Consider the following 22,904-nt stretch of genomic DNA (forward strand, 5'->3'; position numbering starts at 1 on the left):
GCTCATGTGAACACGTCTTTCTAATTTAATTAATCAAGGGACGTGGCTAAACTGAATGAACACGATAAGTCATTTATTTAATGTAAATAGACTGTGCTAATAAAACTCTAACTAAATTACTTGGTGGATAGATCGCTTCTCCAGTCACTGGGTCAATTTTGCACGGTTTCTCTTCCATGCTTATAAATTTCCTCATCCTGTTAATGCATTGCTGTATGAAGTCATGGTAACTCATGTTTTCCTGGTACAACACCGCTATGAAGTCATCAAACCACGGAGCGTAAATAGTCAACCAATCTCGTATTTCTGGCGAACGTCTGAAATCACAATAATACAAAAATTGTTCTCGTCGCTACAGGAACTTACATATTTACATCACCAACTAACGTGATAAATAGGTTCATCTAATACATGAATGCACAGACCGCGGCCCGCCGGTCGAATACTGGTGGCCCGCCGACAGCAAAAATAATACTCTCGTACGTTCGAAAAATATAAAACTATATTCCAGAATAAAACCAAAAAAAATGTTCTTTAATTACCTATACTTCTGGCCCGCCATCAGTTCATGATTTGCCCGAGTGGCCCTTAGTCTTAATAAGTCTGTGCAACCATGATCTAGTTGGTAACATATACAAAGGTAATACTAGACCATAAGTGTAAAATTTTTAAAGATGTGAATATATAGCTCTTTGTTCGCGAGATATATGTTACATAAATATGCTTTGAGTACATGTATGGCATACATATAATCCTATATGAACGGTAATTTATATGGGATTATAGAGGATACATTACTAGGTGACAAAAACCAAAATCAATTTAGTAAAGCTTTTGAAACATTTTGATTAATTATCTTAAGGCTAATACAATGATTTGAAGAATTTTGTAATTTTCTCTTGCTTGACAGTTTTTAAAAGATCATTTAATTCAGAATGACATGCAGCAGTCGCTTTAACAATTTGCCTCTTAAAAATAATACTTCGTGCCATAGACGGATCATGTTCATAAGTTCATATGTTCATAAACCATTTGCAACTTTCACTAAGATTTTTTATATCAAATTGTTGAAGCCTCTCTTCAATGGGCTGTGAATTTAACGTACCTTTTTTAATTTTAATATACACGGAACCCTAGGATCAAGAAGTGCCGTAAACACGCGTGTAATTAAAGTTATTTATAGATTTTTGCGTACGGTTCTCGGAAATTCTAACCGAGTACTATCGCGAACTTACTAGAACCTTCTCCGTAGTATAAATAGATGTACTCCCCATGACGACAGTAGATTGTTGTTTTTCGTTATAAGATTAAGATATACAAACAGTGATACAAAATGACGATTTGGTAAGTTTTTTGGACAGTGAATTCTTGAACGATTTGTAAGCGAAGTTTGGCTAGCTTAACGAAAGTATGCTTTGTGTTAAAGAAGGGTAGGTCACCATCTGATTTGTGAATAAAGGACTCCTTGTGAACCAATGGTGTTTCATTTCGAGTCAGAACCCACAGTACGTAATATTATATATTAACACCAATTTCTACTGCCATAAGTTATTAGCCCGTCGCATTAGGATAAAAATCAATCATCATTTCAACCCATAGATGCCTACTGCAAGGCATACGTCTCTTCCTCCAAAGATATCTATGGGGGATATACCTTAATCGCCACGCTTGGCAGGCGGGTTGGCAGTCGCAGTGTAGTATTACGGTACGCAGAAGATGCTGCTGCCCATCCTCTGGAAACTTATTAGTGCGCGGTAGCAATTCTAAATAATTGACACACAACGTGTGGGTAATATGAGATTGTATCTCGGGGATCGAACATGCGACATAAGATAGCAAGTCTCAGTCCGCTAGTAGGGCATTCTCTGCTCACATACACGAAATCAAGTAATATAACATTTCAGTAAGAGTGTTCACTTTAAAGAGGTTGATTGGAGAGATGTCAAATCGACAAATGATCTATATCTAAATGATCTAAATCTGATCTAATACATTGATCTCTTTAAGGCTTTTACACCGACTATCAACCACGTAGTCTTTGTAAAATGTAAGCTCACTGAGCGTATACTGCGAAGGCTCCAGCCAACGTTGCCAAAAACATAGCGCCCCAGAGGAGGCTGTCGTTTGCAGGCTTTGGCTTCGGGGGCGGCGGTGGCAGCGGGCACGGCTGCCTGTCCGGATATTTACGATATTCATAATTTGGCGAGTTCCTTGATATTCTCACGATGCGATAGTCTATGCGCTTTGGATACTGTAGACAAAATTGAATATAACTTACGGTATCTACGATGTAAATATAAAGTCTACCCTAGGAGTAAATTACGTATAAAAGCATTGATATGAATGGGTTTTGCTTATTCATCTTCTTTCAAGCCGAAATACTTCTTCTACTCCTCTGCAAAGCTACCTTCTCCAAAGATCTTGTACTGCCATCATCCAGCGACTTCCCGCGACTTTAACGACGTCGTCGTTCCACCTGATAGAAGGCCTACCCACTTGTCTACCAGCTCGTGGTTGTTTCTAGAACGTTTCGGCTCCAACGGCAGTTGGTTCCCCGATAAACTCTCACACACGTCGGTGCCATTGGTTCTACGGATCTCCTCATTTTTGTGACAAACCGAAGAACGTCATCTATGTAATCAAGGTCGCTGGATGCGTGCAGCGGAAGACCGGTGATCATGGTGATATTTGGGAGATGTCTATGTATAAATTATTTAAATGATCAAGAAAACAAAACTATAAAGCAATTATTTTAAAACAACGAATCTCATATTCTATTATAAATTCCTAAATTTTCTAATCGATTTGAAACAGTTTCACGTGAGAATGTACTCACCAAAGCAGTTCCGGTTTTAAGAAAATTATTAGCAACTATTACTCGCAACATTTTGCTTTATCAACTTAGTCATAAATATTTTATTGAGGATTTCTCTCAAACCCATTTAAACGATCACATTTTGACATCTGTCATTGGCGACATTAAAACCGTCAAATGACTTTTTTAATGTAACCTTTTTCGGCCAATCTTGGTGTTTTGACGCTAAGCGTTAATATCTTTTCTTAGTAAATTTCCGGATCATTTAAAATATAACAAATTTACAGCTGCAAAAACAATCACGTTACAATTTTTTTCTACTTTTATTGCTTTCTTAACTGGCCAAAATGCTGGAAACATGACACATACAATTTCTTGTAAAATATTTTTTTTTCTTTTCAGCCACCTACTACAAGGCATCGGCCTCCCCCAGACTTCCCGCCACCTAAAATGTCGTCCTGCCACGTATTAGGAGGGGGGTCTACCCACGCCGCCTCTATCGGCTTATGGTCATCTCTCGAGTGTTTTTCGGCTTCGACTCCATTGCTCTCTGGAGTAACCTTGAGCCTTCTTATGATGCCCTTGATAAGCGACCACATCACTGAACCATAGGTCATCACCACCACAAAGACCTTCTTCTTCAGACATTGGAATATTTTGGAAGATATATTTCGGAGCTTCTTGAACGCTGCCCATCAGAGTTGGATTCATAAATTCCAAAAATTCTCACGAAATCATATTAATGTTTTGTTCACAAATCATCAGGAGAGGGATAAATAATAAAGACATTAACCAACAATCATTCTCTAATTTTTTAAATTACATTTAAAATATTTACACAGCATACTATAGTTATTACAGAACAGAAAATATTACAATACCTTCGAATTTATTTTACAGACACATTTTAAGTCACTGTTAAATGCATGTTGTTCGTTTTTTTATCGCGCTAATAATTTTTAATCGCATGCCATTTTCGAAAAACAATGTCTGTATGTATTTATTTCAGAAAAATTTCCATTTTATAATAAATTTAATGCTTTATTACAGAATTAAGATAAATTACAATTTCGTTATCCGGTTGACAAATTCACTTCTAAATCATAGTTTCTAGCTTGGCCTATATCGCTTCGCTTCGCAATATAATATTGAAAGCTATTGTTTCATAAATTTCACTCTTATTGCATAGAAATACGGTTCAAATTTCTCTACAAGACTTTTAGAATAATTCAAATTATTAGTCATAAAAAGTAATTATAAATGTCTATAAACAAATAATTATAGAAATAGAGATGAAACACCAAAAAGACAAAAAAGGCAGTATATTGCTTTATTGCTAAGGATCCCATTTTAGCGACATCTGGTGAATAATAATTCCTATCCCATTTAAGTAACCTATCACATTATTTATATTTCGTAAATAAAAATTTTATCTGTCATAATTTTCATATTTAAATACTTTTGGTGGAGGCCTATGTCCAATAGAGGATACCGTACAGTTAAAGTTTTCTCGTTAACTACAAGCGAAGCGATTTTGTATACCATTCTACGAGTAAAGAAGCCCAGAAACAGAAGCGTGGGCCATGACAGCCTCCGCAGCCTGTTTCACTTCCAGGTGGTGGCGCGCTGCGGCTGCCCACTGCTGGGCAGCAACCCGTGGCGCACCCTGCAACAGGTTCACGTACCGAAGCGCTGATTGCAGGTCTCCGTGATCCATGTGGTACCTGAAAATTAAAGATTTTATTTAACAAATTTTTTTAATATATTAATAATTATTGTTCTACATTCTAGCCATGGAGAGAACTATGTTCGAATTTTTTTTACGAAATCAAATCGGGAATGAGAAGACCTGTAGACCAAAGTAACGGACATGGCCCAGCGGCGTATCATGCTGAACTGATGGCCATTGGAACCTTAAAATTATTTAATGTCGACTACGCATTAGCATAGGACGTTCACCTAATGTGGAGAGACAAGCTTGTTAGACTCTCTTTATTGCTCTCAGGATCACCTTAGGCCTTGGTCCCACTGTAAGCGACCACGTCTCAGATCCTAAGTCATCACAAGCAACACACTGGTCAAAGATCTTTATGTTCAGTCATTACGATAATTTGAACGAAATGATTCAGAGTTTCCCAAACGCCCCCATCCGCTAAGTAGGTTTCGGCGAGTGATCTCTTTCTCTAAATTGATTTTAATATATCAGTGGGACCGGAAAGTAATGTTGTTTCTGTCGACATATTTTACTGATAAATCGATTGATTTTTTCCGCTCCGCATTGAAAATTTCTATACTAGAGGCAAAGGGTTGTTGATAACGAAGGTTGATAACTTGTGTGAATTTAACTAAAGAAAACAACATTACTTTCTGGTCACTCTAATATAATATAGTCATATAAATAATGCTTCCCATATTTTATGAATGCTTTTTTTATTGTAACTTATACCAATAACTGTTTTTTTTTATAAATAATCTGTGCACAATGTTGTAAGTTACGCATTTATATTTTTTAATACCTTATATTATTAAATTATATACATCTATTTATGTAACTGGTTGGTTGTTTATCAAATAAAAAGAATATTTATTATGTAGATTAGACGGTAGACGCGGTATCGGTAGGCCCCTCACTGGGTGAACTGACGTCATAATAAAGGGAAAGTCACTCGATGAGGGCAGTGATAGACCGGTCATCGTAGCGATCTTTGGGGGAGGCTAATACCTTGCATTGGGCGCCTTTTTACTGACACGACGATGGTGGTGATGATGATAATTAAAAATTACATAAATTTATCATTACCTCGCTCTTTGAATAATATCAAATGTGTCCAAATTTGAAAAATCTGTTGGCTTGTTCTTCAATTCGTCTTCGGGGATCTCAGCGAACTGAAAATAATGATTATTCAACAATATTTTATATAAGACACATAATACACTTAAAACTATTTTACATTTATATAATTGTTTTTTAAAATTCTTCATAAATACTTTGTATAAAGTTGACAAGACAGAAGAAGAAATTTAGATAAATTCCAAGAAACTTCAAACCTAATATCCTATAAAGTAGATAATATACGTACATACATATATACACATGTATATAAGCAAAAGCGCTGCTAATTGTTACTTTTTTTACTTAATATATAATCAACCATCAGTAACAGTTTTAAAAGTTACGTCATCATATCACCACTCCCCGAATAGAGTTCAACTAAGAATGGATTTTACGAAATTGCACCCGGAAGGGGGCGAAGAGGGCGTACACATAAAAATGAATGTTTCCAAACTACAACTTGTATTGACATAAAATTTTAAAAATAAATATTAAACCCCATGCGACCACAGCTAGTAAGTAATACTAACTGGAAAACATAATACCTTTTGGAATAGCAGTTTAGACTGAAGCCAGGATAAGAAGTAAACGGGCAGGGAGGCACCATCACGTCCAATCAGTGCCACTTTGACTGCTGTTTTCTCCATCTAGAACACACACAATACATTGGTATCAATTTCAGGGGCGATGAGAAAAAATATTTCTTTCTCTTCTTTACAGGCTTTATTCAAGTAGACATTTACACACATTTTTGAATAGTTTTTTATAACATTTAATATTAATAGTAATCTACCAGAATACTGTTGAGCTCAGAAGCGCTAACCAGAAGCTAAACAGTCGCTCTTTTTTAATGAAATTGAACAATTATTCATGTGTACATCACAATATCAACCTCGGAAATCAGTCAACGAAACCAAGTTGCACACATTTAGAACAGCTAAAAACTTTTTAATACTATAATAAGATTTATGTATTAATATACTTTATATTTAAAATTTAAAACTAAGAAAAGGAAGGTCTTAGATATGTTATAAAACCTTATTATATGTATGTACAGTCAAAACCGTGAAATGTTTAACTTTTTGTGACTTTTAGAGAACTTTTTCAAATAAAAGTATAACCTTATCGAATTTATCAAGGAGGCTTTTTTCTGTAGCGACTCCCTTTTGACGGGCTTCCGGGGAAATGCCGTTTAAAACAGTTTCCACCAGTCGGTCGTTTTTACCTGGAACATATACAAGTAGAAACATATGTTAAATTATTTAAACAAAAAGACGCGGACGCAAAAAATAATTGTCATTATTGTGAGGGTAAATCTTTAATTTTAATCATCATGTCTGCCGATAGACTCCCACTGCAAGGCATAGGCCTTCTCCAATGATCTCTACGATTGGTCTTGCGCTGCCAGAGGTCGGTCTTTTTTACACCTTTCTAATTAAATATCACGCCATAACTTAACAACAAGTTTAACGATTTCATTCGCCTTTTTTCCTTACACAAAGAACAGATAATTGCAAAAAAAAGTGACAAAGGGTGATAACTATTTAGCATTTGATAGTTTGATAATAAAATCACAGCTAATAATCAAACTGCACATTAATAAATTTTCATTGAACTTCTAGTCAATTTAACCACTTCGGTACAGCGCTCGTCGTCCACAAAACTTTACCCACAGCCGAGCGTCGGCTATAGTCGTCAATTAAAAAATTTTAATCTATCTCTGCAATTAAAGTTTATTATAATTACATTAGGTTAACGTAATGCGTATCTGTATCAGCTGGTAATGTAAAACACTCTCATTACAAGTTTTTTAACGAGCAAGACACGCTAGCTATGGCTGTCGACTACAGACGACGTTCGTACTGAAGTTGTGAAAGCCAATGTGTCAAGGTAACACATACCAGCCTTTTCAAGTGCCTTAAGTTCGTTGTCGATTTTGGCCTCAGAGCCACCTCTCCTTGTAGCAGCAAGTAGGGCTTCAGCCGCCGCCCACAGCGACTGCGAACGACGGGCTTCTTCTTCAGCCTTTGCTCTCTCTGGTAAAAAAAATTACACTTGACATTCATTGCGTAGACTTAACAGACTAAATCGATATCATAGTTCCAGTTCATTATTAGATATATTTTGTTAATTCATTACCCAATGCTGTTTTGAATTCACATCCGAATATAGGCCATATCACATGGGCCACACCCATAGATTTCCAATATTACTGGTTCAAAGCGGTCTACATCTAGTGCCTCCGAATGACTTTAACAGATTGATCAGATTATTTGTATGTCTACCTTGTGCGAGGACATGCTATACTACTCTTACTAGTCTTTAGTCTATACTCCAGAACCTTACCAACTCCAACTCCAGAACAACCCACTTAATGCCCACTAACACTTGCTAATCAGCAGGACTACGTTGATTACATCCGTGTATGGATCTCTTTATTCCTGATTCAATCCCTGACTGGCTTCGAGTCATTTATTGACAGCTTATAATGGCATGCTTCAACTTAAACACAAGTTTCAATGCACTCTGAGCCCACAAATTTCTCAGAAGGGTTTTTATGGTCACTTTCACAATCTAAATGTTAGTATAGATAGATTACACCAGAAACCTTACACAGTTGCCAAAAAAGGAGACACAAAGTTATCTTTATATCTAGTATGTACACCCAAAAAGGAGTTACTAAGTTATCATTTTTAGTATGTATATGTACTAAAAGCCACTGTGAAAGAGATAACAAGAGAAAACATTTGAAATGGATATTACCTAGACTAAATAGAAAAAGGCGAAATTTATTTCATTTTCAGTGCACTTTCTTGTCTAATTAGTATAAAGATTGATTAAAGGCTGTCTTCGGACAAATACAACTGTAAAAATAACAATGTTTCATAGTACAATCATACAAAATATATTTCACTAAATTTGATACTTCTATTTATATATTTTATGATTTAGAATCAGTAGATACTTCGGGAAAATATATGGCAACACTTTCATAAATTAATCAAGATGGCGACCATGAGGAACATTGAAAGAATTTTCTTCGCGCTGCGGAAAACAGCAAATGTAGTTATTATATGTTAAAGAATTATTATTAGTTTAATTGTAATTATTAATCAAATTATTATATAAAGGGTAATGCTAAATTGTTTCTCGCCGGTTAATCTAGGCATTATTTGTGCGAATGGTATGCGAAGAGCCTGCAAATGTATAAACTTTATGTTAAAGTAAATAATTTAAAACCTTTTATAATTATAAATGACCTAAAAGAATAAATATAATGGCAACACTCACTTTTCAGAGTCTGCTCTATGGCCATCAGTTTTCCCGCCATCGCCGCCATGTCTTTCTTGAAAATGACGCGCTCTTTTTCAACTTGCTCCGACACGACTTTGTTAAATTTGCCTAAAACCTGCAATGGAAATATTTTAAAATCAAAAACAATGATAATAATAATGATTTTCTTGCTTTTGTGATTCGTCTTTAATTTTTATTCATATATATGCACGCAGAGCGTGCATACGCGGAACCCCACCCTGCGTCCCACGTCCCGATATTTGCCCCACTAGTGCGCAGGCCCAAGTAAATGAAAGTAGTGACAGGGGTACCGACCAGCCAATGGCACTCTCGCTCGGGCACGGTGCTTCGTAACATTGTATAGTTAGTTTGTATTCATTAGTTATGGTATAAGTGTAGTGCATTTCTGATCAATAAACGTGTTTGTTAACTTCATCGTCCTATGTATTTCTTCACGGAGTTAATCCCACGTGATACGCCACAGTCCACCAAATGTCAATGTGAAAAACACCTCTGTGGAAAGAGAACGGAGCCGCAACATATGTATTGGACTTAAATACACATTGCTTTGAGTATTTATTTTCAATTTGAATTAATTTATTTAGGTGTACCGGAAAATCAAAAAGTATATAATATAAGTCGACCCCAAATGGGGTCACGAAGCAAAGTTCTGGGGTCGAGGGATTTTAATATGTAATATTTATATGTACCATTTTATAACATCACTAGAGTGGCGGAATAAAGTGGACTTGCAGCGTCTGAATGACGAAAGTTTAAGAAGCCCTAATATAGACCTTTAACAATCACCTATTTTCACGTGAATAACGAAGATAGACGGTTACGAACCTCTTTATCCTTAGCTTTGAGTTTGTCTTGTAACACCTCCTGCTGGATCTCGAACTGTTTCTTCAGTTGTTCCTTCATTCTTCTGTTCGCCTCCGACTGTATGGCGAGACTCTGAAATATAAATTACATGTTAACATATTATTAAAGCCTTCATTTACATCAATTCATGTTTTTATCTTAAAATAAACTTTTCGCCAAAACAGCCTTTAAACATAATATTGTCAAAGATATTACATTTCTATAATAGTCAATATATATATATTTGATAAAACTGTTTTATGGTATTACCTGGTTATTCCCTAATATTTTATTTGTTCCACCATAATGTTCTTACTACACGGTTTCTAATACCATGGAAAAATTCTGCGGTGTTATAGGTAGGATTATTGTACACAAACATATAAAGTATATATACATATACAGGATGGCATTTAACTTTATTAATGTAGAAAATTATAAAAAAATATACCTTTTTTTGGAACTCCAACTCTTTCTGTAGCATCTCCCTCTTTATTGTTTCTTCAACTTTAGCTTCAATAATAGCCTTTTCGTCGTGACCTGGAACGAAAAAAATTACTTATAGGATAACACATAGTAATATTTCATTTATAGCATATTATATATATATGTCATGTATTTATTATTGTTAAACAAATTAATGTATACAACAAGCTAGTCTATATGTCTACATATCCACTAACTACTACGCTTCTTTTTTGTCTATTTCCATGCTACGGTGGACTGTAAGAAATTGCCTTTAGTGATAAAACATCCCTTTGTATTATGACAATATAAATCTATATTTTTTCTTTCTAATATTATATACAATCATCGTTTCATAAACGCCCTCTTAAAATACTATCTAGGCCTCTCCCAAAGATATCTGGCGATCGTAGTGTGATAATATGCATGTGATAATGTGATGGTATACCGAGGACCTTGCGGCCCATCCTCTAGAAAGATAGTGAGCAATGGCAATCCTATATAATTAATTCATAAAGTGTTAAATATATTAAGATTTTATCCCGAGAATCGAACCTGCTATAGCATATCCCAATCCACAACCGCTAGTATAAGTTCAACTAATTTAGCAATAAATATTTTACAATAAAAATAACTTACATTCAATTGCTCGATTTATTTTCAATTCTCTAACAGTTTGAAGTTCGGCAATAGCATTTTGCAAGTACTGGACCTGAAATGATAAAGTTATATAACCAGCTGCTTCGACAGACTTTCATACTGTCAAATTTACTGATCAGTCACAAATAAAAACATTATTACATGAATCATGTTTCAGAGTAATCTAATAATGCGAGCTATAACTACTTATTAAATGAGCTCTAAGATATAAATACTTGTAACATATATCTTGATCGACATTATCATTTCAATGTAGAGCCTTCATTGCTACACATAAGCCTCTTCCATATATTTACAATAAGACTGGTCCATAGACCATATACTTACAACATTAATAAGATCTGTTTACTTTACGGATGGACATCCTCTATGCTACCTTTGGTGATGGATACCTTTGCCGTGATATACAAAAATTTGGTGACAGATGATGAAGGAGATACCTCCTGCTGAGGAACTCCTTAAATGTAATAAAAGACAAGGAACAAGTCTACTTACAGTCTGAGAATAATCGAAAAAAATATTTGTACTAATAATGTGTGTATAGAAATAGTAATTTAGATTATTTATTAAATGGTAATAATTTTGAAATATATTATGTATACAATTTAAGAACAAAATAGAAATACATGGGAATATACATATATATGTATAAAAATATATGTATATGTATATATATATATATATATATATATATATATATATATATATATATATATATGTATATACATATATACAGATATACATGTGTGTGTTATTGAAAATCAATTGACTGTTACAAGACCTCGCTGATAATGTTGGAATATCATTTTGCTCAGCCCAAAGCATTTTTCTATGACATACTGCATTTATTCTTAGCTACTTTTTCGCCAAAAAATCTACTCATATCGTTTCACCAACACCATATTTGTCTGTATTGGCTCCGTGCGACTTCTGGCTATTCAGCAAACTCAAAAGACCAATGTCACACAGTTTTGACACGATTGAGATAAAAAACCGAATCGGAAAAGTTCTTGATTTGGTTCTTGGTTCCAAAAAAACACAACTCTCTTTCGAGAACTGGTAAAGGCATTTGCAAACGAGGATTTCATCGGAAAGGGATTACTTTAAAATTTATGAAATTGTTTTGGAAGAATAAATAATTAACGTTTTACTTAAAAATTCAACTCACTTTTTGATCATAGCATTACTCTTCCATAAAAATACAACATGGATGAAAATAACAAGTGACACATTGTTATAGAAAACACTTGGGGAGACATGCTGAAAAGCAAGATTAACAGAAATACCAGAGTTTAAAGAAAATTATTATTTTAACATTAAGAAAGAAGAAGAATATTTATAACCTTCTTCTTCTCAACCAATAGCCGTTCTCTACAAGGCATAAGTCTACACCGACGATTGCCATGACGACGGGTCTGCGGTGCCCATATCCTGCGACTTACCGCGACCTATGTAGTCCGTGCACCTAGAGGGGAGACTACCCACGCCTCTACCGGTTCGTAGTCACCACTCGAAAATCCATCAGATGCTCAGCACGAACGATGCCCCGTACGCTGCCACTTAGACTAACAATTCTTCGAGCTACGTCGGTCATATTGATTCTTCTGCGATCTCATTTCTGATTCGATCACGCAGCGATATAGCAAAACTCTTTCCATTGTTCTCTAGATGACCTTGAGACTTTACGCTTATCGTAAGCGACAATATCTCGAATCTATAAGTCATGAGACACAGACTGATCAAAAACCTTATAGGCTATACATTTATATATTTAATACCTTTTTCAAAGCGTACATGAGCAGTAAATCGGTGTCTCCCTGCAACTCCAGTTTGCGTGCGGAGAGATCAATTCCCGGGAATAGCATTTGCAATTCCTCTTTGAATTCGTTCCTCGCAGCTTCTACCTGTAATCATTTAGTCAAAGCCAAGGTCAAAATAATTTAATTACATGAGATTATTACAATCGTTGATAATCATCAGCTTAAAATTAAATTTATGTTAGTTACTAACGCGCCATCTACTGAGAACAAATAAAAACAAAGTCATAGAATTGTAAAAATCTTTTTTAAATTTCGAACAATGTATTTCCAAACATCTTTATCGTAAACATACTCTGAAATAGAATAACATGTTTTTTGGGAGAGCTTGTGCTTGATAAATTTCTTTAATTTACTTAGGGATAAATTTACCGAGTAATTTGGTAGTTTGGTAGTTTGTTATATAATCGTATACATTGACAAACAAAAGTGTAAAACACTTTATGAAGCCTAATAGAGCCAACGGGAAGTTTATTTTTATTCCTTAGATTACGTTGACGTCACTATTTGTCTTAAATTGACCGGGTATTTTTATGTACACATATCTATTATTTTTTAAAAAATTTCAATTAGATTAAATAATAATAGAATATCATATACATAATAAGGCCATGTAAAAGATTCCTCAAATATAATTTCTTATTTAGGTTGACCAAGAAAGTTTGACCTACGCCTTGTTTGGGTTCAGGAAATTCACGTTGTGTTTTTGTTGTATCTCGACATTATTATTTATGTTATATTATTAACAGTAAGTAATATTCTTAATAAATATTTTTTCACTAAAAAAATCACTGCGTGTAAATTCATCTTTACAATGCATATTTACAATTGTCTACAACTACTAATCTTCTCTTTCACTTACATAAGTACTTTAGACATTGAGATAAATATTAAAAGAAGCTAACCAACCTTATTCCAATATTTATCGCTGAGAACTGCTTTTTCTTTTTCCTCTCTATAGGTGATCTCTGCCTCTTGCAGGTCAGCTCGGAACTTCTTAATGTAGCGCTGTGTTGCAGCGATGCTCTCTGGTGGAGCTTTAACACCTGCCTTGATTAGACGATCCAAGGTCTCTACAAAATAAAAACATTTTAATTTGGATTATAAAAAGTATTTACTGAATTTGAATATTATCTCTTTCGCTGTATGTATCTGGCTAGTTTACGAAGAATAAATTTTAAACACTTATGTTTTTTTTTAACTTACCAATAGCGCATTTCGCTTTAGCAGCAGCGTCCTGCGCTTTAGTTATAACTGCGTCCCTTTCGTTTTGAGCCCCTCTAACAGCGGCAAAGTGTTTCTTGTCCAAGTCATCTATGGGAAACTCGACTACCTACAAAATAAAACATCGGAAAGGGTATGTCTCTTTATAATCATATGAATAACAATTTAAAAATGAATTTATTATCGCTTCTCACACTGCCGGTATACGCGAAAGGGTCAGCGTTTGTTTTTTTTTATATAGTCTCGTTTTAGGGGCCTCTCGTACCCCTGTCAAATAGAGGACAGGGACTTTTTATTTTAAATAAGTTAGGACCAGTTGTATATACTCTATAAATTTAGTTTCCAAAGTGGTGCAATTTTCTAAGGGTTCATTGAAGACTTGGCAAGGGTTTATGATGGTGTGACAAAAATAGGGTTTATAATTCGTAACCGGGAGCCTAGGAAAATTTATCTACTTTATATAGTATTAGATAGAGCATAACCAAAAGTAAGGAGGGTATTGATTTTTAAATCATCGCGGTGTAGAGACTATATAGTATGTAGTGTTATATATTATACATTCTTTATTGAACATTATCTATTTCACCGCTCATCATAAGAACATTCTAACAATTCTGTCTTATTTATAATAAATATCAAAAGATACGAAGTTGTTATAGAAATCTTTATTTTCGGTTATTAAAGATATATTTGTGTTGTTCATCCATGCTTTAAATCAATTATAACTACCTTCATGATTAACACACAAAAAAATCAATAATATCATGATTATTTAAAGTTTTAACAGAGTAGAAATAAAAAAATAACAATTTCACTTACATTAAACAGTGCCTTGTTGTAATCTATGCAATGCTTGGTGGCAAGTTTGTAATTATCTATAGCAACTTTTGTGTTCTCGTGCATTTCATGTTCCAATTCAACCATATCCTTTGTTATAACAATCGGAGGATTTTCTTGAGGTGGGCATTGCTCTGTTTGTACGAGTGTCACTATAAAATATAAAAACAATGATTAAATATATATAATATAATAATATATTACTAAGTAATAAAACACTACTTAATGTATATCATCAGAGATTGGAAATTTGCATGCAAATTTACCTAATATTGGAGCATAGGCGTGTTATAGAAACCACATTTATATACAGGGTGATTGATTATAACTTCAACATATATTTATACAGAGTGTTCATCTGAGTAACCCATTCGGTGATTGATTATAGGTGTAAAAACTTCATAGTGATTAATTTATAGCTTATATGTGAGTCAGACATTATAAATAACGTAATAATATAGTAAGAATATGCGTTTTTAAAATCCAATAAGAAATCATAATAATTTTAATTATTGTTGACCTGTCCTAAAAAATATTTTTCAATCTAATAAGTCTTTATATTGGTAAAGCATCTTTTTTGTCCAGACTGACCTAAGTGGTATTTACAGATTCTGCAAGTGGGCTAAGTCTAAAATCTCTTTAAAGGCAGAGAAGTTTGTGTCCACCCTGAGCAAAAACTTTTCAAGCTGCTACATAATACATTTTTACTTTATTATGACAGGCAATACACAACATGACAAACACAAATATCAAAAAAAGAATATTTTGGGAAAGATAAATCATATTAATAATTTGAGAATTTATGCTTTACAAAAGTCAAGACGGAATCATGATATATATCTATAGTAAATTATTTTAGAACTTACATCTGACATATGAGGTTAACTCTGAAAAACCTATTGTTTGTTATTTTTATTAATAACTCATAAAAGATAATTTCTTAGCATTCTATGGATTCACTTTGTTCTTTCAGTCTATCATAATAAATAAAGAGGGATGCTGGGAGTTGACAACCCGAGAAACAGGTTTAGGCCTTACAATGGATTGGCTATCATCATCACCGACTAGTTCCTCTACCTAATTAAATTTCAAATAATTTCACCAATGGTACATAAAACGAACATTTCAGAAATTATCTAATGCTCGCTCTTTACAAGTACAAATCTTTCAGCAAGTCACATAGATTTCACTGTTATATCTTTCTACCTCTTTTGTATTCATTAATTTATGTCAGCCGATAGAAACCCACTGCAAGGCATAGGCATCTCCAACGGTCACCACAATGACCAGTGATTGTGACCACAATATGCCACGTCAAACGCCCTTCCGCAAGCTTGACATGTCATCAGGCCACCTAGTGAGGTACCTGCCCACACCGCGACTACCAGCTCGTGGTTGACATTCGTGAATCTTGAAACCCCAAAGAACATTGGTTACAAGAGCAATATACCTACTATACTATACCCAATACCATTTCAGACAAGAATCTACCTTATACTGTATTAAGTAAATAGGTATCTAAATAATTAACTTCTTAACTTAGCATTGAATATTTACCAGTAGTTTCGACTTCAGGTTTCAATGGAGGTTTTTCTTGTACATACAACGGTTCGAATTTCGTGGGGGGCACTGTTAAACAAGTGAATGATGTGTTAGTAACGTTATCATGCGATATTTACACTGTAAACGAAAATTTTAGAATTAAAATCTTTATACTAGTTATATATTTTTTTATGATGCTTAAAATTTATGGTAACTTTTTCGTATTAAAAAAGGCTTTAGGACTTTAAATATTTTTTTGAGTATGCTTCATGACCACTACGACAAACAACATGTTTTAGTTTTAAATTATTTGACAAATTCTGAAAAATTCGGATACCATGAGAGTTGCTGCGTCTTTATATTCAGGTCAAATAACTTTATATTATTTAAAATTTTTAATTTAAAAAAAATGAATATACACCTCAATCACACTTATATTTTTTTTTTCATCACTCTATTTATTTTTGATTTATACTGTAAGTATTTTATTATAAAGGTATTAAATAAATTCGATCTCTGTACAAAAATATTGTACCAAATAAAACTTATAATTGTTCTGATTAATGTTGGTCAATTGTTAATGATTTGTTAACATGAGAAAAATCAAAGTTCAAGGCAAGTAATGTATGAAGTATTCATTAATCATGATAATATTATTATGAAGTAATTAAAATTCACAATTGCAATTTTCAAACATGATTAACAAAGAAAATTTAAATGAATCTATCTGATGTCATCTTACATTCATAGTCCTTGGGTGCAAAGTGTTTTGCAGCATCTTTTTCTAAATCTTGTTCCGATCTTTGCTCGAAATCAAGTGGAGAGACTCCTTCCTGAGAATAATGGATTAAGATAACAATTAAAGGTTAAAAACATTTTTTTTCATTTTACTAAATATGTCTTCCTTTTTAATTGGCTTTTGATAAGTATGTGTTAATTGTTTCACAGCTAGGTAGGGGGACTATGACTTGCAATTGTAGATCTTGGGTTCGATTCCTGGGATACTATAATTCATACTTTGTGCATTAATTAAACAGGATTGCCACTGCTCACAAACAAGTTTCCGTAGGAGAAGCAGCAGCTTCCTCTGCGTACCATCACACTACACCGTGATCGCCAACCAGCCTGCCAAGCATGGTGATTATGATTTTTGCCCCCATAGACATCTTTGGGAGAGGCCTATACCTTGCAATGAGTATCTGTGGACTGAAACGGCAACAGTTCATTAGGATAGGCCTCTGGCCTCATCCTATATTTCTTGTAGAGGACTGGTTTCCTTCTGTAAAGATGTTCTTTAATAATTCCCTATTTATTTCGTCATTAGTTGGTGTACCTTCACATTGCCTTCTTTAAAGTTTTTTATATCAATAACCAATTTCCCTATTTGTTTGGAATAAGTAATTACACAGTGCAGTACATAATAATATTTATAAAATTATAAAGCCAAGATAAATATGTATTTTTTTAAATAAACCATTGTTCCGTCATGTCAACTCAGACAATAAATCTAGTCATTACTACTCTATTACCTATTGCAACTTGACATTGATTTATGGGAAATCATGTATTGTGAATATTTAAGTTTAAAAATTATATTTTAGTAGAAAATTTAAGTTTAAAATTACCTTTCCAAACATGAAATTACTGATAGCAGTTGAAGCTTTGCTTAATTGGTTAGTAGTGGCCTTCCAATAGGTTGTGTTTTCTTGATATACAAGTGCTATTAAATCGTTCGCCCATGGTGCATTAGATTCTAACCAATTACGAGCATCTGGACTTTTCCTGAAACACAAATTATTCATTAAAATTAGTAAAATTATTAAACAAAATATATTTTAATCTCCTATTTGATCAAAATGCAGGTGGTAGAACCTCTATGGGAAAGTACTGTAGACTACCACCAAGTGGTTTAAGCAGTTAACAATTTTCATTACAATTAAAAATATTTTTACACACACTAAATTAAATAGTCTTTTTTAAATTACAAATTTTAGCCACAGAGTTATACATCACAAAGTTGCCAATTTTATAATGCAACCTGACATTGTCTTCCCTGCATAGAGGAAGGTAGAAAATCTTAGTCGTGCATAGTTTTGAGTAGGATTTATTAATTAGTTTATTTATTTTAAATAACTGTTAAATAATATTAATAATAATGGCCTATATATCCGAACTTATATTTTTTAAACCAATTTTTTTGACATTAAAATATCTCATTTTTCAGTTGTTCTTAGGTCAAAGGCCTCCTCCACATCACTCCATTGCACCCATTGGTTAGCTGCTACCTTGAGCCACATGGGGCCGCGACGTTTATCTTCTAACTCTTTGAGCCCAACTTCTATACTAGATGGTCACCCAATGTTCCACTTTTCATCTTTATTTCGTTGATTATATTGTGTCAGAATTTCAGTTAACTTTATTCTTTCCTGTAAGTCTCTATTTCTGACTTCTATTACATTTTGTGTGAATAAAATAAATAATTGTTTGCAAACAGCGAATGGAAACAGCCACTAAGAGGATATGGCATATCAAGTATTAAGGTGCTATTTAAGACCATTCTGCTTTATTAATTCATTAATATTTAAACATAAGCAATCATAAATAATTATATCCACAGAAGAACCAAAGAATTGTTAGTCTAAAGTGGCAATGATCAGGGAACATTGCAGTGCAGACCCAGTGTGGGTAGACCCCCCATTAGGTGGAACAAATACATAGTTAAAGTCGCGGGAAGTCGTTAGATGAAGAAAGACTGGCAATCATGTTGATCTTTGTAGGAGGCCTATGCCTTGCAGGTGCCTATCAGCTAAAAAGAAGAAGAGGACGAAGATCTAAGCAAGCATAATTATGGCCAGAACTTTATATGCTTGCCATAGGCAGAGATAATTATTTTTATATTATATTATATGTACTAATATAAACTTATTTGTGTTTTGCTGTTGGCCTATTAGGTTGCCTATTTAAAGGCTGTAGTTTTAAGGCTGAATTCAAAAATGATTAAGTCATTGAATTGATATCAATGCTTTTTCTACTTTATTAGGGATGACTTATCACAGTTGGAAAATATGCATTGTATATGTTTATTATAAATCTTAATCTAGGAGCAACATTATATCGTCGTCAGCGGCGCATCGAAAAGGCAAATTCCACAGAAACATAATTCTTCATTTACAATGGCATAAGTATGAGCGAAACTCCAATGAATACTCACTTTTAATACCTATCTGTCCTAGGAAGAATACCAAAATCATTATTATAAGAAACAAATTTATCATACTTAGCATAAACAACTGCTGCTCCTGTTAAAACTGTTGCACCAAGAGCGCTCCAGAAGAGCGTATGTGATTTTGGTGCAGGCTTGGGTGGAGGTGGACAAGCGTCTTTGTCGTAATGAGCATATGTGCGGCGTGGGACGCGCATCACTACCAGCGCTGTGCATGATGCTTCGCCAATTTGTTTTCTCACCTGCAAAAATTAAAAATAAATAACTAAAGGCAGTCCTAAAATTAATCAAATTGATCATGCAACCGGTCCATTGGGGCAAGGTTCTATATTTATTTTAGGTTTTATGGACAATACTCTGTCCAGGGCATGCCTGGAAGAAGAAGAGACTGTTAATCATATACTACTTCGGTATAGTGGTTGCACCATACATGGCTATCCATCTTGGGTTCCCAAGGTGCTTCCATAGATCTCTGGCAACATAAAGACTCTGCTAGAATTTCTCAAGAAGTTGGTTTGGCTTAAGGTTAATGCCTACACAAAATAAGCACAGTGCTACTTGGTTGTGGACACCAGACAAAATAGACAAGTCAATAGTCTATGCCTTACAGTGGGCATCTATGGGCTGACATGATGATGATGAAACAAATTTCAATCATCACAAGTACCTTAAAATAACTAATCAAATATATAACTACTTTTGTTCTTTCTATGCTTAATTATATTACTATCTGACAATTGTCATCATGTCATTCAATGTAAATAAATTTCAATGTTTCTTTTACAAAATGCAGAGTAACTTTTATACAATACATATTCTGTATCTAAGATTACCAGACTTTAACAAATTTAAATATTTAGCATTTTTCCCAAAACTTAAACTAAGAAATTTGCATTGCTGTCAAGTTCCAAACACAAATTACAGTTTTAAAAAAAAATGAGAATCAGTTAATTGTATTATGAGTGGAACTAACACGTAAGCAAAGTTAGTTGATCATATTGATTTCATCCACCTGAATAAGGAATATGAAAGTTAACAGTCGCCGAGCATATTATTTGCCTACATTTATATGTGAACTCAAGCCAACATTTCAGTTTTTTTACCATTAAAAGGCAATATATTTTTGTAAATACACTTATCCCCCGATTTACACGGTAGATACGTTCCCGAGAAAAACGCGTAAATCGAAAATTTAAAAATTTTAAGTCAAAACCGTGTAAATCGAAAAACTTGCAGAAAATGCCAATTTTACTATTTTACAGTTATGAATTTTTTCAATATTTTTGGTGTACACAGAAATAAAAATAAAATGCACTGACAAGTTAAAATATTTAATATATTAAGGAAACACTGTTATTTTATTTAATTACAATACATTAAACAGAAGAGCAAAAAATAAAACCAAAGGTGCTTTATTATCTTTTATCACTGACAAAAATTACTCTCCTTTTTTTTTGGAAACGAAGGTTCGAATTCACTTTCATCACTCGAAGTTATTTGTGCTGATTCGATGTTTGAAACAGAAATGAAATGAGATGGCATTAAAATCGGATATTAAAACAGAAACTAACTTATTTGGAAAACCGTGTAAAAGAAGTACCGTATAAATTGGGGGATAGGTGTACTCATACATGAATTGTAAACTTCATTTTTTTGTCAAAGTAATGAACTAACATCAGTTCATGAGAACATATATACGAATATAACATTTTCTGAACTAATTTACAAAATCCATTACAGATATTCACTGACTTTTGGCTTCAGATTTTACTCTAGATAGAGATTTAGAATTACATATTCCGCATAACATTTTAATTGATTCGCTCTGTGGAGATATACATAGGTTTTATTTTTAAATAAGCTTATTTTATTATGCAAACAGTAAAAAAATATTTATTACTTAATAATGGTAGCCCAGCAGTAGAGGACTGACATTTGCAATTGTGAATTGCAGGTATGATTTCCAGGATACAATCTTAAATGATTGACACTGTGTAAAACTCATAAGCAAGTTTCCAGAGGATGGACAACAGCATCCTCTGCTTGCCATTACCACACTAGCCACTTACCTGGCTGCCAATGTTAGTGAATAAGGTTTATCCCTCAATAAACATAGATATCTTTTGGGTATAAACCATAATCACCAACTGAAAGGCATAGGCCTCCCAAGCTTTTGACAAATTGATAACAGGATATAGAAAATGTGAATTAATAATCAAAAATATCATTTCAGATGAACCTTACAGCAAAAGGAATATTAAATGCTTCAATGATGAGGAGGAGAAATAAAGGAACAGACAACTTATTATTTTTATAAACTGCAACCATTAATAGTATTATAGTCTGACCTTACATTTTTCAATACTTAGACTATACTTGTAAAATAAGTTACTTATTTTAGAATGTTGCAGTGATTCTCGAAAGAGAAATATTTCAATCAAACATAAATAATTTATTTTGTTATACAAAAATAACGAAACATATTAAATTACTAAATAGAGCGATAAATTTTAAGCATTATTACACACGAAAACAGTTCATGGTAAACAGTAAATAATAGTTATATCCAACTTGTATTTTCTTAACAATAAAATAGGCTTATATCCAAAAGTAAATTGTTGTAGAATGCTGTTAACGATAACTATAATTATATTACAATTTTATGTTGCTCAAAGTATTCAAAATTAATAACAATAAACAGGGCCTCAGATTTGACAGCTTACGTTTTTGTTACTTTATAGGTTACTTATTACGAATATGACGTTACGCTATTGTTATGTAAGCGACAACAATAACAAAGTCCGCATTATAATTATTATGGCTATTTAATAAATAATTATAACATGTTTATATATTGTAGCACATTCACAAAATAGATAATTTTAATGATACAACAACGCAAACAAATCAAACCATATAAGTAGTGGTTCCTAATCGATAAATGTTTTGCGATAAAATAATAAGTACTGTTTTAGTTGAAATGAAAGTAACAATTTTAAAAGAAATACATACCAGAACCAAATTTGGATTTGCTAAATGAGTAGTAAATTTGTACATTTTCGGCACCGAATATCTTCCACTCTGGCTGTCAACCGCTTGTCAGTTAATATGTATGCCTGTCAAAAATCTGTGGAAAAAATCCATAAATATATGGCATCCATAAATATATTTTTGAAAAAACGTTTAAATTACAATTTTACAAAAATATTACTTATAGATTTTTTAAATTTATCCAACTTATTACATAGTTATAAAAATATTGCACACCGATACTAACCAAAATAAATTACACCATCATAATGTGAGCCGGTGCCTTATTTCAAAACGCTT

General features: G+C 33.3%; 1 protein-coding gene across 2 annotated transcripts; it reads right to left on the reverse strand.

The window, feature by feature from the left end:
* Nucleotides 1-4,093: 4,093 nt before the first annotated feature.
* LOC137925891 (MICOS complex subunit Mic60-like) lies at nt 4,094-22,668 on the reverse strand. 2 transcript variants are annotated; one of them, XM_068769369.1, is made up of 18 exons: nt 22,587-22,668; nt 19,629-19,816; nt 17,977-18,133; nt 17,094-17,184; nt 16,367-16,438; nt 14,792-14,961; nt 13,955-14,081; nt 13,658-13,821; nt 12,710-12,835; nt 10,911-10,983; nt 10,258-10,346; nt 9,789-9,899; nt 8,940-9,057; nt 7,550-7,684; nt 6,770-6,873; nt 6,194-6,295; nt 5,616-5,701; nt 4,094-4,539 (listed from the first exon to the last, which is right to left on the reverse strand). In XM_068769369.1, exons 1-18 carry the CDS (start codon nt 22,629-22,631, stop codon nt 4,362-4,364), a joined length of 2,136 nt encoding a protein of 711 aa, XP_068625470.1. In that variant the 5' UTR covers nt 22,632-22,668; the 3' UTR covers nt 4,094-4,361. The 2 variants fall into 2 exon arrangements, with proteins under 2 accessions (XP_068625470.1, XP_068625471.1); XM_068769370.1 differs by lacking the exon at nt 16,367-16,438.
* Between the last annotated feature and the right edge of the window lie 236 nt (nt 22,669-22,904).

This window comes from Battus philenor, unplaced genomic scaffold, assembly GCF_028537555.1.
Source record: "Battus philenor isolate CCGP_79_NKW_IND1 unplaced genomic scaffold, ilBatPhil1.0.hap1 SCAF_28, whole genome shotgun sequence".
NCBI classification, from domain to species: Eukaryota; Metazoa; Arthropoda; class Insecta; order Lepidoptera; family Papilionidae; genus Battus; species Battus philenor.